General features: G+C 50.1%; 1 protein-coding gene across 19 annotated transcripts in view; it reads left to right on the top strand.

The window, feature by feature from the left end:
• Positions 1 to 17074, top strand: part of Msi2 (musashi RNA binding protein 2) — a 359255-nt gene that overhangs the window by 327269 nt on the left and 14912 nt on the right. For 10 of the 19 annotated variants that reach the window (XM_063251261.1, XM_063251253.1, XM_063251252.1 and 7 more), the window contains 2 exons: positions 928 to 951; positions 2190 to 2252. In XM_063251261.1, coding sequence (XP_063107331.1) covers positions 928 to 951; positions 2190 to 2252 — 87 coding nt within the window. Of the gene's footprint in view, positions 1 to 927; positions 952 to 2189; positions 2253 to 5514; positions 5565 to 17074 lie in introns of all 19 variants that reach the window. The other 9 variants (XM_063251255.1, XM_063251254.1, XM_063251265.1 and 6 more) reach the window with 3 other exon arrangements.

Genomic DNA, 17074 nt, shown 5'->3' with positions numbered 1-17074 from the left:
AGGTCACATGGAGAACAGAGTCAGAGTGAGAGGTGACCAGTGAGGCTGGATGGCCTGGCAGGGCAAGAGGAGAGCAGTTCAGGAGGACAGCTTGGTGCAGGATGCTAGTGTAGGTGGCTGGACAGAGATTTGATAAGCCTCCTGCTCGAATAGACTCCCAACGGGGCAGGTTGTGCGGTGGTCCTGGTGTCTCAGAAGGAAGGACCCAGGGCAGCAGCATAGAGGGGCAGCCAGGCAGCTGTGGCCTGTGCTGCTGTGCAGGAAGATGCAGTGGCTCCTTCTGCAGCCACCCCATGTCACACCCATCCCAGGGTACTCAGAAGGTGGTCAGCCAAGGGGAAATTCCAGCCCTTAACAGCATCTGTGGCTTGGTCTCCAGCAGAACCTTTATCTGAGACTGAGAATAATGGGTTTCCTTTCTTGGATAAGGTTTTTATTCTTCCTCTTTCTCTCAGACTTTCTGTCCAAAATGGACTCAACTCTGGAAAACAGACCTTTTGTTAACAAGCCTTCTTATTGACCACACTCCCCTCCCTCAGCCACCATCTTTTCATGCTTCCAAGGAAACCTTCTGTGCCAAGTCCATGGTAAGAGAGCACAAAAGAATACCTCGACCTTCCTCTCCTCCTCCAACCGCCTCCTCCTCCCGCAGCGTCCCCTGCACCCCACTCTGCCTGCAGCAGGAGCCTGGGTAGATGGATGTCGGGGTATGGAGAAATAACTTGACTTCTTCCTTGTTTTCCTTCAGCGGTTTCTACCAGCATCAGAAATCTAAATCCTGCCTGGAAGACCTGGGGAGAGGACTAGGATGGGACCCTCTAGGTTCATGGCTGCCCTTTGAGCAGGGAGTGGCCTCCAGGCCTAGGAACACTGGGACAACTGTATACATTTATTTCATCTGGATCTTTCTTTTTCCCCCTTCAACAGCCCTATTACCATATTTAAATGCAAGTATGTCTCTTTTCATTGGCATTTTCAGTAGCTTAGCCAGACCTCTTTAGAGTAGACTGTTCCTTTTGAACTCCTTTCCCCTCGGTAGTATTGTGTAGCTAGGACAGTAGTCTTAGAGTTTAGTGGGCTTCTAGTTCGCTGTCTTTGGAGGATGTGTCTCTTTCCTTTCTTTCCCCCTCTGCTCCCTGCCCTTCATGATGCATGTGTTCCCCCTCTTGCCCCGTGGACCTCCCTGACTGGAGAGGCTCAGCGGCTAAACCGGAGCAGCCATGTGACGGACTGCTCGCTGAGTTTGCGGCTGGCTTCCTGCACATTGTTAAACCCCACAGGCGTTGGAAGCAGGTCGCAGGGTCAGGCCTCCAAGTGCTTGACAACAGAAGATGCTTATTGTGTTATGTGTGTGGAGAATATCTATGTATGTCCCTGTGCGTGGCTGTGCATGTTTGCCCAGGGGAGAAGCTCAGGGGAAGGATGGTGGCCCGCCTCTTCCTCCACTGGGCCATTTCTGTAGTCATGCACCTTGGCCCTCTGACTTTATTCCCACCTGGCTGCCCAGTATGTTTTTAGTTAGCTCGGGCTCCAGAGTTCCCATAGGAGACCCTCCTGTGCTGGCTTCATCTGACTGTGGAGCTCAGGCAGAGAAGCCGTATCTGAGTCCCTTAATTGCCCCAGGAGATGGAAACATTGAAAAAGACCAAACAAAGCCATAGCAGAGCCCCACAGCTGTCTCCACAGTCATCTAGGACCTCCCAGAGCTTTCCCCTCAGGCCTGGGGCTGTGTTACTGCTGACAGGGTGTTTTGGCAAGTTTAGCGTTAAGACAGCTGAGGAGTCTCCTAGATGCCACGCCTGTTCTGTCCAGAAGCTGTCCTGAGAGCCTATGGCCTGTGGCTGACCTGCACCTGGAACCCTTGTGGGGAGCAGCAGACCTGCCCAGCCATGTGTGGCCTGCACCCTACGGGCCCAGTGACACAGCCCTCCTCTCCCTCTGCAGTTGTTGTATGCCTTCTGCTGCCAGCTCCCAGGGCAAATGGGTGTGTGAGAATCAAACACACCTAAAGATTCTGTGTCTTCCAGAAGCTCAGGAGCTGATGATCTGTGTCCCTCTGCCCCAAGCTGCCCGTGAAACCCCTCCCCAGGCCTGTCTTCTATGGGAGGGAGGGAGACGCAGTGCTGGGAAAGGTCTGCCCAGGGCCCTCCCAGGCCCCTGCTGACCCCAGCCCCTTGTCCTCTCTCTAGGCTTCCCAGCAGCGGCTTATGGACCAGTGGCGGCGGCGGCAGTAGCAGCAGCGCGAGGATCAGGTAGGAAGGTGTGCGGGACAGGTGGCTCCCAGGCATGCCCAGTGTGCAGGGGAAGGTAAAGGCCCTGCCAGATCTGTGTGGCTGTGTCTGTCCAGCTCCTCTCACCACGGCCCGGGGGAGGCGGTAGGGACAGGGAGGTGCGGGTGAGGCCCAGTCATACCAGGGCAGCTCCCCCGGGGGTCAGTCCCAGTCTGGCTGCAAATGAAGGGGAGACTGGTGCTACTCCCAGGACACAGGGACACCAGAGTTCTCTTTCGACTCTGGACTGTCCCTTCTCCTAAGGCGTGGCTTCCGGGCATCTGTGGTCACTCTCCTCCTTGGCTTTTGCAAGTTCAACAAGCTCCCTTCCATGGATCTGACCAGTCAGAGAGGGCCCCTGTAGCACCTGGCAGGTCAGCCTGCTGAACCTCCGAACCCCTAAAGGCCAGATGCAGGGCAAGCCCTTGAGTCCAGAGAAAGAGGGAAGCTTGTGCTTTCCTAGAGTCCCTGCTACTGCCAGGTATCCTTAACCAGGTGGGCTCCAGCAACCAAGGGAGCCAGGCCTCCTCTTTCGAGAGGTTCCCCAGTCCTTCCCTCCCCAAATCCAACCTCTTAAGAAGTGGGGAATCGCCCAAGTGACATGGGAACCCTTCCCCTCAGATACCTTCCACCTTCCTAGACACTGGGCCTCAGCCCTGCACTGGGCTCCCCTACAGCCACTAGTCCCTGCTCCGTCCACCCCTCTGCATCCCCCTAAATTAAATAACCAAGGTTTGCAGCTCTCTCCCCAGCCCCACTCTAGGGACAGGGTGCTGGAGCGCCCAGGAAGTGCTTTCATTCCCTATGACAGGGCTCTGGGGAGGAGGGTGGGCTAGGGCAGGGGTGCTGGTGAGGGTATACATTAAAAGCCCAAAGGACAAATGCCAAAGACCCAAACCCTCAGAACTGAGAGGCCCATTAGAAAACGTCAGTAAAACTCCGTTCCATGCAAACTGGCGCTGCCTCGGAGCTACAAAGGATCCACTCCCCAGAATCATTGGGGCTTTGTTTGGAGAGGCCTGCAGCTTCTCAGGGGTTACTGAGGGGCAGTTTGCCAGAAAGGTGGCAAGTGGCAAATGGCAGACAGCCCCAGAAGATTGGGCACCATCCGCCCTAGCGGGTTGCCAAAGGCCCCACCTGCCCTCTGGCAGTGTCCCTTGGTCCCCCTACCCTGGGCCCTGGGGGCAGGGCGCACATCGTGTGTCCCCATTCTGCTTAATTTTTTTAACTTGAGTGCTTTTTGTTATTTAAAAAAAAAAAAAAAAAAAGCCTCAATCCTACCTGTGCCTGGGATGGGGGAAAGATAAAAAGGACAATCTTGAGATTTTTGAGTGTTGTTGGTTGTTGTTTTCTCCGTTCAGTTTCTTTCTTTTTGTAACTTGAATTATGAAACTAAACTTTAACCTGAAATTAACCCTGCCTCTCTCCCTACCCCGCCCCATTCTCCTTGACTTCATGGCAAGTTTAAAGGGCAGCATGGGGTTCTTTGCGAGTCTGAGAGCGGTCTCCCCACAGTCTGTGCCCCCTTCTGCCGCCCCCCACCCTCTCACAGACCCCCAGAGCCAGGCGGGAGCCCCACCCACCACTAACCCTAACCCTCAAGGTCATCTCCAACCACACATTGTTTTCCAGGGTCAGTGGTGTTTTCTTTGTAGCCATTTCCATTGGGAGCGAAATCTCCCCCAGGCCATCCAAGATCCACCATGCTCATCTCGCACTGTTAGTGAATCATATTCAGGAGTGTACTCCCAGACCTCTGCCTCACCCCAGCCTGGGCTAGTGCAAGCAGTAAATCCTCAATCGAGGTGCCCATACCCCAGGTGAGGCTCAACCCAGCCTGTTACAGGGAAGAGCCCCCACCTTCCCCCAGTACTGCCTGAGCGTCATGGGTTTGGAGTGTGCCCCAGAACCATGCCTACCATAGTCAGGACACAGCCTGGCCTGGCTTGTGCGTAGGCAGGGTTACAGAGTTGGAACGGGAAGGTGTCAGCCTCTCTTTAAATACACTTTGACACTGGTAGGCGGACTGTCACCTTCTTCCCTCCAGAAAATGACTTGGATTCCAAGGCTGGCAGGTTGGTGTATTATTACTGAGTGGCTCTTCATTGGCTGAAACTCTTTGCTACATACGAGCTGAGAGGGGCCGCACAGAGGCTTTGAGTCCAGGCCCTTGAAGGGCTCATGGGGGGCTGATGATCTTGGTCTACCTGTACCAGCTCCTGCAACCCTGCCACACACAGCCCAGCTCCGCCCCAGGGGACAGGGATGCTCCTTCAGCCCCCTCAGCAAGCAGCCTGGCTATAAGAGGTCAACACAACTCAGTGCCTGTTCAGGGAGAATCCGTTGACTACCTACCTGGAACCTGGCACCTAGCAGGTGACTCCAACCCAAGTAGGAGATGTGAGCTGTGCTCCCCAGGGGCACTTGGGCTTGGTTTAGGGATCAAACGTCCTTTGGAAGGCCCTTTTTTGTCTAGCTCCACCCTCCTTCCATTACGATTTTCTGGGAGCCTTTCTCAGTAAGAAGTACCACTGAGTACTGGAGGGGGTGGGAGACAGCTTCATTTTGGCTCAGGATGGAAGCTTGCATCTGTCAGGGCTTTGGTGTCAGGGTAGGAGGTCCAAGGAGGGCCTTGACCTCTGTACCCAACTAAGCCCACTCCTCTGGGCCAGCCTACCCACTGTTCCCACTTTCCCCAGGAACTGAGGCGAGCAGGCTCAGGGTCTCCCAAGTGAGGTCCCCGCCAACTCCTAGATAACTTCACTATCAGTGGTCACTTTTCTTTTATCTTCACCTGGTAGTTTGAAATATCATCTTTTCTTGTGCTCAGTCAAGAGTTTGTTTGTTTATTTTGATCGTGTTCATTCAGTTCCAGTGGCCCCATCATGTCCTACCTAAACCTAAGTCCAGTTTGGCGAACAACTCCCTCCAATGGGAGGGCCATGGTTCAGATTTTCGGGGCTACCTTATTTCGGGGTGACATTAAGGGTGGGTCCTTGGATCACTCTTAGAATTGTTGAGCTCCCCTGGCGTGCCCCACCCCTTCCCCAGCCCATCTCCGGCCCCAGCCAGGACCCCTTACTGTACTTTATACTTGCCAGCTTTATTCCAGTCTAGTTACATGAGCTCCTGATGGTGGTGGTGAGTGTGAGCAGTCATGTTTCTGTTGTCTTTTTTCTTGCTTGGTTGGGGCTGCGGTGAGAGAGTGTCTCTGAGGCATACTTTCCCGCCTCTCTTACACTAGGATCTGCACACCTCCTCTCAAACACTCTTCTGAGCACGCTCAGCGGGAAGGTTTGTCCACACCTATTAATCCTCTCTCGGTGTCCAGCTTCCTGTTAGTACCAGCTGGTTTGCATGTTTTTGCTTGTTCAGATGAAACAGTTCAAGAAACAAACTCATATCCAACTCTCGAGAAATGTCTTTTTTTGTACACTTTCGTTTTTGATTTTTTTTTATTAGTTACAACTCCAAAACACCTGTTGTCCAGTAAACATTTCACACCTCCCTGCCTGTTCTTAGATTGTATGTATCTGTGGGACTGAACTAAATGCATGCCCTGTAGTAGATGTACTGGTAGCTGTAGCCGTAGTTGTAGAACATGCATTGTTGAGTTGATATTACAGGGTCTCCAGCGGCTCGGCACAGCACGGCACAGCCGTTCCAAGGATAGCATGGGGACCAGGCAGAGAAGGGGCTCCATATTTTCAATGTTGCCAAGGGACTTGGATCCATGTTCTCGCCATCAGCCACCACCACCTCCCGTCACGCTCCTCACTCCCCCAGTCCGGAACTGGGTCACCACCCTCAACTCTAGCCTTCCCACCGAAGATCTCTGTTGAGAGTGTCCAACGTTAGTGAAAGAGTGGAACCAGGGTTGCCAGGAGTGTTAGAGTTCTCCCTTCTTCTTATCTTCTTCGCACTGTTCTTGAACAGAGCAGCAGATCTTTTCTTCTTAGGGCCCACCAGCCAGGCTCCTCAGAGTCCCTGTACTCCTGAGTCCTTTGGCAGCTCACACCCAGCCCTTCAGAGACAGTGTCTGTATGGTCTGCTCCTTGGGGTAGAGGGAGTTGGACATGGGAAGCAGAGGGTTGCTTCAGGCCCTACAGACAGGGATTCACTTCATGTCAGTGAATGTTGGCCTTGATCCTTGTGGTGAGGGTAAAATCTGGGGTGAATGATGATATTCTGGCGCAGAGACAGCTGGCCCAGCTTCATAGGGAGAGAGAGGGATGTAGGCTTGGAATATCTAGAGATGAGGGCACCGGTTGCCTTCTGTCTCCCCAGGAAGGCTTCCCACAGGAGTCGGGACCATCCCTCAGCCTCTGCCCTCCACTCAGAGGCATGGTGAGGGAGCGCTCAGCTGACTGGGCATAGTGCCTTCCCTGCCCTGTGGTGATAAGCCGTAGGAAATTCGAAAGGCCTCTTGTGCTTTGGAGATGTCCCTAATCTTCGCAAGTTTGTATCAAGTGGAGTTAGTACTTGCCATCTGAAGTAGTGCATGGCCTTAAGTAGTATCTGCTCTTTAAGTCATGGTTATCAGTGGCTGCAGGAGAAAATTGGCAGGATTGGAACCATTAGGGTGCATATTATCTATTTAATGGGAGACAGAGTTCAGGAAAAAGTCACAGACTCCATCAAGTCCCCCAAAGAACTTGCTGCAATATAGTGAGATGTTAGTTTCACAGAGAAAGCCACAGTGCTGTGGCAGAGGCGGAACACACAGGGACCAGCCACCAGACAGAATGAGGCCAGAGAAAGCTGGGAGGCGCTGTCCTGCTTTGGCCTACAAGGGAATGGGGTTAGAGAGTGGGCAGAGGGAGGAGGCTGGGACTGGCAGGCTTACGGCTGCTACGTGAGAGAGAGGAGGGTAGGACACAGGCAGAGGGAACAGAAGACCCCTCCCGCTGGCCTATATCCCAGACACGGCTCTGCTGAGAGAAAGGCTTTTGCTGCCCTTTAGGCTGGAAATCCTCAGCACTCCAGTCCAGTGGGGAAAATGGGTGGAAGTGACATGTAAGTCAAGGAATAGGACAGCTGTGATTGAGCCTGGAGAGAAAATGCCCTAGGGAGAACAGACCTTCCAAAGCAGACATGCTTTCTGGCCCTTTCAAGATGTCTCTAGGTCCCCCCTTCTTCCTTGCCTTGTGGCGGGGCTGAGGGACAAGCAAGAGTGCCTGCCCTCCATCTCCACATGCTCCTGGAGGGAGCTGTAGCCATCTCAGTCTGCTGTAACCAAGCTTCAGGGCTCCCAAGAGTTCATTTCAGCAGCATTTATTGAGGGTATACTATTCCAGGTACCAAACAACATAGACGCAGATAACTCTCTTGCCTTCAGTGGTCTGGAAATCTCTGTGCTCTGAAAGTCCCTGTTTTAGGGGCTGGGGATTTAGCTCAGTGGCATTAGAGCCTGCCTGGCAAGCGCAAGGTCATGAGTTCAATCCCGGCTACCAAAAAAGAGAAAGAAAGTCCCTGTTTCCCATGATGCATTGCTTCTAGTCCACACCCACGTCAACTGATACTGGATGATGGGAATCTTTGACCCAAGAAGGGTAGAAATGAGGCTGAACCAGACATGGCAAACATATACAGTACTGTGCAAGCAAAGGTTTTCTGTTGGGAAAAGAAACTTCAGCCAAATTGGGGCTTTGGCTGAAGGGAGCAAGCAGTTGTTGAGAGAGTGGCTATGCAGCTGCCAGAACAAAGAAAGCAATAGATTTTTTATTGGTTTTCCTGGGTGAACTAATGTCCGGTAATTTCCACTAAACATAGTAGTTTCAGAAGACATTCTGTTTTGTGACAAATTTGGACTACCTGGCGGTCATGGTCCATCCGTCCCAGAGGAAGTTGTGTATCTGGCACATCATCCTCCACAAAGCATCCTGGCCTTGTACTTAGAGGTAGTCAGCTTCCCTCAGGGACTGCTGGGTTACTATGACAGCTGTCGTCATCATCTTGTATAATGCCCTGGCTTGATGATAGCCCTGAAGGACTTTCAGTGCTTCTGCTGCTAAAAAACACAAGGGTGAGCTAGAAGAAACCCATACCTGTGTCAGTCTTGGACAAAGCATTTTTTTAAACTACCAACATGTCTACATGCGGAGTTGAATAGAATCTGACTCAAGGGTTAATACAGAAAAGGGATAGAGATGCCAAGCGTTTTTACCCCACTTTAGTCACCCATCAGACATCTGGAAGCTCAGTGCAGAATCAGTGGTGCTAGCAAAAGTGGCTTCAGGTCTTTGAGAAGTAGCCCAGGAAATGTGTGTCACAACCCCCGCATTGGAGGTATTATCTCCAGCAGAGCTAGTGGGAAACCAATGACATTGTTGATGACCTCCAAAATTAATTTTAAGTTGGTAAGAGCAAGTAGAGCTAGAGATTAGAGTTATTTGGTAATAATTTCTCATTTTACGCAAACCTTCTGCTCTTAGGCTTTTATCAGGTCTCATGAGAGATCTAGCAAAACATGCCATGCTATAAAAGTTAGTAGTGTATTGTGCCTAGGGGCTTATTTTGCCATCTCTGCCTTTTTTCCCACCACCATCCCACCATAAATGGTCCTTGACTATCTCAGTGACCACTGTAAGCTTCCTTTAAAAAGTGAAGTGGGTCACTGTCTGTTTTTATCTTCTGAGAATGGCTTTCCTGTGTCTTTATGGCAAGATCCAGTGAAGAGTGGAGGGCCAGGACACTGTACAGGTGTCTCTGCTTTCCCACCCAGCCTCTCTGTGTTAGTGACAAGCATCCTCTGGGGACCGTGACTCCAAGATGGCCCGTCTGTGGGGCAAGGTCATGGAGTTGCCCTTCAGCTTGGATAGAGCCACATGCATGGCTGTGGAATAGAGCCTGCACAGTGGCCCAAAAGAGGACACACCTGTGATTCATCAGGACATCCAGCCAGACTCACCCAAAGGGTCTTACCTGAATGGACATCTTTCTATCCACTGTCTGTGTTCTAGAGTTGGGCCCAGTTTGTCATTAAAGTTTTCGTTTCTGAAAGGTCTAGTACTTTCACCAGAGTCCAGTGCTGGATTTCAGTAACCCCAGTGAATTTATAATGACATACACAGCAAGCTGCCCACTGATGCTGACCTCAGCTTCATTCATTTTCCAAGAGCTTTCAGACCAACCCTGTTGAGGATAAAATATATCACCTCTGATCAATAATTTTGTAATAGAAATACCATGCACTTGATAAATCAACTCAAGTGCAATTAGTGACTAGCCTGGAAGCCCAGACCCTAAGTATGAGTTAATCCTAAAGTGAATGGAGTTGGTGGGGGGCAGTGTTAATGGTCTTTTAAATCAGTGGAGTGGTGTTCAGTGGGTGATGTACTGAGCTGATTGGCTGATCAGCCCTCAATCTTGCATTAGCTCAGGAGTCCGGTCCTGCTTCAAAACGGGGAAGGGCATGTGGCAGTGCCCTTTATAGCTCCATGAGTGTGGAGGAGCTCAGAGACAGGGCCCTTGCACCTTGTGCAGGGTTGGGGGTACTGCAGGGTCTGGGAAGCCTTGAACGCTATGCAGACCTCATGGGGTTGATGAAAGCCAGCAAAGGAATGCACGCCTGCGTGTGTCATACTTCTGCAAGCTTTGATAATCATATATATACTGTCATGTCCTTGGTCACAGCTAAGCCATGAGGTAAGACAGGAAGGCAGATGTTTTGGGATTGGTTTACATATTCGTTTTCATGAGAAAGCTAGGCTGCAGAATGGTTATGTGACTTATCCAGAGTCACACACGTGGTTCCTGGAGGAGCCAGGCTTTGGTCCAAGGTGAAAAACTCTGAACATAAGCCCAGGTATTTGGCCTCCTCAAAGCAGCCCTGTGAAGAAGCCATGTCTGTTCATGAAGGACTCACCTGGTCCCCAGACACCTGGCACAAACCCAAAGAAGGATGTGCCAGGGGCACTGGCGCAGCCTTGGGTTCCAACTCTTATCAGCCAAGCTGTAGCCCAAAACCTCATGGTTTAGGCTGCAGATTTCCCAGGGTACATCCACCATGAAGTTTAATCCAGCAGGTATTTATCAGGGATATAACAACAGGAATTATGTGCGGCAGATACTTTACCAAACCTGGTTCAAGGATGCCTTTGACTGTACCAGAAAACCCAGCTTAGCATGGTTCAGTACTATGGGGGATTTATTGGCTGACATCCTGGAAGCTTTATAGAAGAGCGGCTTCACGCGTAGTTCACACATGGTTCTTTCTCTGTCGTTCTCTTAGTCTTATCCTCCTCCTTCTGTATGACATGCACTTGGCACCACTGTCCGCACTGGAGAGGCAAGATTAGAGGCAGGTGAACAAATTACAGATACTGCACATACATTGCAAACACTAGACACACGTTACTATCTATGTAAGAGCAAAGTAAGCGGCAGCTCTTCTGCTCTTCCCCATTGATATTAACTCTGGTGTCCACGTCATGCTGGGGACGTAGAGAGGCTGGAGAGATAACAAGTTTCCAGAAGGCCTTGAAAGTTAGGTGGATCAAGTCACATGGGCAAGAGAAAGGGTTCGTATTCTGTATGGCAGCAGAACCGAGGAAGGACAAGAACCCCCAGAGGAAGGTTACCTGGGAGTCCACCCCAGAGAGGACAGCTTGACCTCCTTGAACGGGGGTGTGAGGCTGGGTTTGTGACCTGGAACAAGGAACAGGCCACAAGAAGACAGGCCCAGGAGAGCATCCCACCATGGTTTCCCGTGCTTTGCAAAGCTTTGCAAAGCCTGTGCATTGCTTCTGCTGACAAGTTGTGACTGATTTCCTGCAGGGGGCTTTGCCCTCGCAGCAGCCACCAACCTCACCCTTTCTGCAGTCTCTTTCCCTCTGTCCTTGTCTTTGCTTCCCCTCTTAAAATCCAGCTCAGAATGAGGAGGTCACACCTGGTTAGCCCTGCCGGGGTACCCCATCCATGGAATACTTCACGTGTTCTCTGGGCAGCACCAGCTTTGCCCAGCAATGCAAACCATTACTTCCCCCGGAGGCAAAGTCAGCGTGGGTCTCATTCTTAGTGTAGATGAATAATTACTATGCAATTAGGGAACATAGAAAATAAAAGGGCCCTTTGTTCTTGGATGCTTATTAATATTAAAAAGTCTCTCCTTTCTAGCTTGGGATCCTGCAGAATGAGAGGCAAGCAAATAATACTTTTTGAGTAGCTGTGATTGGCTGTTGGGATTAGGTCTGTCAGAAGATGTGACAAGGGCATGGGATGGGAGGCCTCTAGCCAGCATCTCAAAACTCACACTGGCCTGGGAGGTTCCTTCAGGGAAAGTTATCTTGAGAGTGGTTGATGGAATGCTAGAGACACTTCCCAACCAATTTTAATAAACTAATGATAATAGCTGATGCGCCATGAGCGAGCCAAGTACTGTGCCAGGCCCATTGGCATTATCCTATTTAATTCTCATAACACTCCTAAGAGGGTGCTATCATTCTTGTTCCCATTTTGAAGATTTAAAAACTGTGGCTTAGGAAAGTAGCCTATTACAGTTTCCATCTAAAATCTACCCCCTCCCCAGTTCTCATACATATGGGAGGTGTTTGGATCATGGCAGTGCTATAGCTGAGCACTGTAGGGGCGGGGCCTGGCTGGATTGGTCACTGAGGGTGTAATTTGGAAGCCTTTACTCATGTCCCTGGCTCCTTGCTTCTCTCTCTGCTTCCATGAGGAGCTTTCCTTCACATGCCCTTCCACCATCCCATTTCTATTTTCTTAGAAGCCAACCACAGACTAAGACTGAGGACCAAAATAAGACTCTCCTCCTTTAAGTTGTGGGTGTTGAGTATTTTGTCCCAGAAACTGGGAAAGTATCTAAGACATAGCCCATCTGAGGTGGCAGAGAGGATCTGAGCCTAGGTCTGTCCCATCAGTCTGTGCTGTCTTAGCAGATGTTCAGGCGTTCCAGACCAACGATGGCTGAGCAACTCTGTGACTTTAACACTTACAACAGAAACCCACAGCTGCTCTCAACTCAATCCTCACATCCTTGGGGAAGGGGAGGAGATAGTCCAGAGTCATTTACAAGTAGCTTTGAGGAGGCAGTCTGTGTTTTTTGCACCTGCTTCTGCTATTACACATTTCTTGTCATGGTACTGCCTGGCTTTCTTCAGCTAACATTTCTGATCTGGTTTTTGGCTCCTGAATCCATTCAGACCATTTCAGATAATGGAGACCCAGAGGAGCCAGGATTAGGTAAGAGAAGGCAGCCTAGCAGGAATTATTTGAAGGTAAACTTTTGCTAAAACAGGATCAAAGGAAGTTAGCCACTGCCCAAAAGAAACTAGGCAATAGAGCAAAGGAAGGCTTCTCTATAAAGACAGACTTGCTCCATGGGGAGGAGTCAACATCCCTTCCTGTGAGCTGCCAGAACTGCATCTGGAAGGTTGCTGGGAAACAAAGCTCAGCCCTAGCACTGGAAGAGGATTGGCTACCTAGTTGCTGGGGCATTGCTTTGGACCAATGGCAGAAGGAGGGGTGGGTCCACAGGCTGGAGCACTGGGCTCCTCATCCAATCATCCTGAAGGAAGGCTGGGTTCCTGGAACCATGGCAACAGTGAGCAGAGGCTCATTTGTTTTGTAGATGAGTAATTACTACACAATTAGAGAAAGCTAAAAATAAAAAGGGCCCTTTGTTCTGGCTACTTATTAATATTAATAAAATGGTCTGTCCAGGTCTGTGATAAATAAGGCAAACCTGGCCTCCTGCGATAGAGGCTGTTGTAGTTGGAGAAAGCAGCCCAGCCCTGATTCCAGCTTTGCTTTCTTCTCTTTCTGAAAGTTTTTCTGACTGTAACCCAGAGAGGATGGTTTTCCTGGCCTTGGGGAGAGGAACTCAGCGTCAGACACACACAGGACTTAGGATGCACTGAAGACCCGAAGCACAGTAGCAAAACCAGACAAATGGACCAGTGTCGGAGGACACCCTTAGCCCAGCTTTGCTGTGTGTCCTTGGCCATGTTTTTCTGCATGCTTTTGATTGTTCGGCTTCAAGTGCATACAAGTTTAAACCTCCTACTGAGGTAGCCTGCAAGATTTCAGTGCCTCTCTTCTGCCTGTCTGGAAGAGGACATTCAGTTTAGGCTTAGAGATGGTGTGCTGGGGGACGCTACGTTCAGGGATGGCCTCCACTCCCATATCCTGGCTTCAAGTCCGAAAGAACTGAGAGGGTTTCCTTCTATCCCTTTTCCCTACTAGGGCCAGAAAATGCCTTGTGGCTTAATCTAATAAGTATGAGAAACTGTTTTTTTTTAAAATAGAAGCAGCTTAAATGCATAGAAGAAAGAGTAGGAAATTAGAAGGCTTGATTCCAGGCTTGCTTCCTTCTCTACTAAATAAGGTCTTCAGTTTAGAGGGTCTGGGGGGACCACTGAAGGTCACAGCTCTGTATAGCTGCTGTTTCCAAAGCTCTTGATCTCTTGTCCTTGGAGATTGAAGCAGTGACAATGACAGTGGCTTGGGAACTGAGAGAGAGGAACAAGTGGAGAGAATGCTAGACGCTTCCTAGTGCAGGAAACTTGGCAGGGATGCATTTGAAACCAGTCAGTTATGCAGTGCTTAATGCATGAAGCAGTGGGAGGCGCCAGGTATTTGCAGGATTGTTTATCATTTTTATAATCTATCATCAGATTTCCATCCTTGAGTGTGGTTGATTGAAGGATGTGGCTCTTTGTGGATAGCATTCATTAGTAACAGTGGTCCTATTAATAGCTATTAATAGCTGCTGATGAGCACCTCAATCCCGAGATTGGGGTCAGCGCAGTACTTAGGAACTTTGCCACGTGTTGGAATTACCTGGGGAGTGTTTAAACCCTGCAAAGGCATCAGAATCTGGCTAGGTGGGGCTCAAGCAAGTCCAGTATGTAACCATGGGTGTAAGTGCCCTCAGATTCTTGCTGGACATCAGAGCTTCACACCATCTGTGACCATCAGTGACATTCCAGCCGCCTCTACCGAAAAGCAGGTAAAGTCTCCAGCCTCGGTCTGGGATTTCTAGACTACAGCTGGAAGCCCAAAGGTCTCAGCTGTCCCTTCTGGCAGGACAAGGAAGACCAACATCACAGACAGTCTGAGGGATCTTTGTCTTCATACTTTTCTTGAGAACAACCCTGTCATGGCTGCGATTAGGAATGTGTGTACACATAGCACAAGCAGGCAGCAACCACAAACAGGCCAGTAGCCACTTTCCTTGACTGTCTGACGAATGGGGGCCTTTTGGTAAGGTCGGAGTTTGTTTGTTATTAAAGACCTAATTAGAAACATGAGAGGGAGCTGAATGGCTCCGTGCTTGGCTAATTAGTGACATGTATGCACCCGCTTTGAACTTCAAGGACACAGAGCTATTAGTGCTTACATCAAAAATGGATTAAACTCCTGCGCCTTTATAATCATTAAAGACAGGCTGCTCAAGTGGAAAGTCTTTTGTACAGGTCCTTCAGGGGCTACCCCCTGGGCACCTCCTGCACCCAGCCCCCAGCTACTGGAGCCCCGTATGACTGGGCACTAAATGCCAGTCAGTCCTCAGGTTCCTCGTATCCAGAGGACTCGCCCTCTGCAGGGTGGAATAGTCTTTTGAGGCTGAGCTTAGCCTTCTGGGTACCCCATTGGGTCCAGCGCTTTGAGGATGCCCAATAAAGGTCCAATAAGGGGGTGTCCAGTAAGAGCTTGATGCTCTCCAGCAGTGTCCTCTTCTACTAATACTTCCACTAATGTTCTTTGGAATGTGACAATAAGGGCCCCAGTCCTCTGGAGAGACAAAATCTCCATCTCAAGTAGCAAATAGCACCCAACCTCAGGAGCTCCCGGTCAGGAAAGGAGAGGAACAAGGTCCAAGACCTTGGCAGCTTCCATTCCTCATGACTGAGAATACCACGTGAGGCCACTTCTAATTCCCTGTCCTCAAATTTACCATTTCTTTGGGGCAAAGAAAGACTCGGCTGTACAAAGGAAACCTTGTCTAACTATGATTCAGGCAGGAACAGCTGGACTATGTAATACGTGTACCTTCACTTCGGAAGCTGGGCTCAGCACTGTCTGGGACTCTCAGTGACACTGGACACCTTCCCTAGCTGTCCAAACTCTCTGTGTCCTCAGCTGTAACACAGGATTCATAGCCCCTCTTCTGAACTGCTAGGTGCATGGAAATGGTTGGTGTTAAATCCTGGCAATGCTCAGGAACGTGCTCAAGGTGTCTAATACGCCTTCCCAGCCTGGCACCTCCACAGCTCCCCCTGCAGAACTGTGTACCTCTTGCCTCATTCATGCTCACCTATTCTCACCCGCCCCCCCCCCACACACCCCCTAGTAAGTGGCATTCCATTGTCTACTTCCCCTGACAGGGACAGGGTGATACCTGATTCTTACATAGCTTTTCCGCATGACTGAGTATACCAGGTAAGGCCACTTCTAAGCCTGTGGTCTCGCATTTCATAGTATGTTAATGAGTTTGTAGCATGCAGAAAATGTACTCTAGTTCTATAGGAAGTGAAATCACTTATAAGACACTAGCAAGGATCTGATCCTGCCGGCTGGAGGCAGACAGGGATGTGCCTTTTGGGGTGGGAATTAAGCATTTGGGCACACAGCAGTGCAGAGGGACAAGAAGGTGGCTGAGGACACATAGGAAAAAGCCACACTGCTTTTTTTTGTTTCATTTCTTTGGCCATACAGGAATCAAAATCAGAGCCTCTTGCATGCTAGGCAAGGACTCTACCACCTCTAGCTCCCCACTGCCCGCCTTTTTGAAACACAGCCTCACTAAGTCGCCCAATCTGGCTTCAAACTTGCCATCCTCCTGCCCTAGCCCTCTTGAGTAGTTGGAGTTATGGGCAGGCACCATCATCACGTAACCCTGGTTTCTTTTTTTTTTTTTTTTTTTAAGTTAGATAAATATGCCTCAAGGACAAAGCCAGCCACTCGGTCAAAAGGAAGGGCATTCTCAGGATTGAACTGGAACTAATTTACAGCCAGCAAACTGCTCAAGAGAGTGGAAGGAGTTGTTCTGGGCAGCCCCAGAGGGTTGGGTGAGGAAGGACAAGCTTTGGAATCACCCAGGCTGCATGCTCAACTGCCAGGTGAATTCCTGCAGCATTTCATGGGCACTGTAGCTTCTGATAGGTTCCCTTGTGTGGTAGGTTCTACCCAGTGTGGCCCTGGACTCCAAATCTAGTAGAGGAAAGACAGAAAGGTGTTTATGTTAAATTACTACTGGTTTCAGCCAGACCATTAAATTGATCTCCAGGGTTTTCCCCTCATCCTCCAAAGTACTTCTGAGGCTAAGGTGTGAGGATGCTGTCAAAGTGTCCATTTGCGTTGGCCACAAGTTGGGAGCACCATCTTTCCTTCCCTCTTGCTCTCTTTGGTGTGGTACTAGGGCTTGAACCCAGGACCTGGTGCATGCTGGGAAGACATTCTACCACGGAGCCATACCCCCAGCCCAGCATCTTCCTTTTTACCTGAATCTTGGCCTAGTCATGGTGACATCAGTTCATCAGTGACACCATCATGGCCCAGCAGAAAGTTCCACAGGAGGACAAACTCCTATGCCAGTGTCACCCACAAGGTCCTACCATGCCGAGTCAGTGGCAGGGCCCCTGTGCCTTCCCCCTAGAAAATTTACAAATAAGCTTGGTATCTCACCAGGTATCCTCCTAGAATCAGAAGCATGTTTATCTGTCTGATCTGACCTTTGCCATTTGCTCATCGACCTTCAGAGGACACAGTAAGGAGAATACCAAGTGAGATCCCTAACTCTGTTCTCTAAGAAAGCCCTGGACTGCCCAGTGGTCATGCTTCAG

This window comes from Cavia porcellus, unplaced genomic scaffold (genome assembly GCF_034190915.1).
Source record: "Cavia porcellus strain 051 isolate PalLab524CR breed Dunkin Hartley unplaced genomic scaffold, mCavPor4.1 scaffold_6, whole genome shotgun sequence".
NCBI lineage: Eukaryota > Metazoa > Chordata > Mammalia > Rodentia > Caviidae > Cavia > Cavia porcellus.
This window is presented reverse-complemented; position numbering and strand designations above follow the sequence as displayed.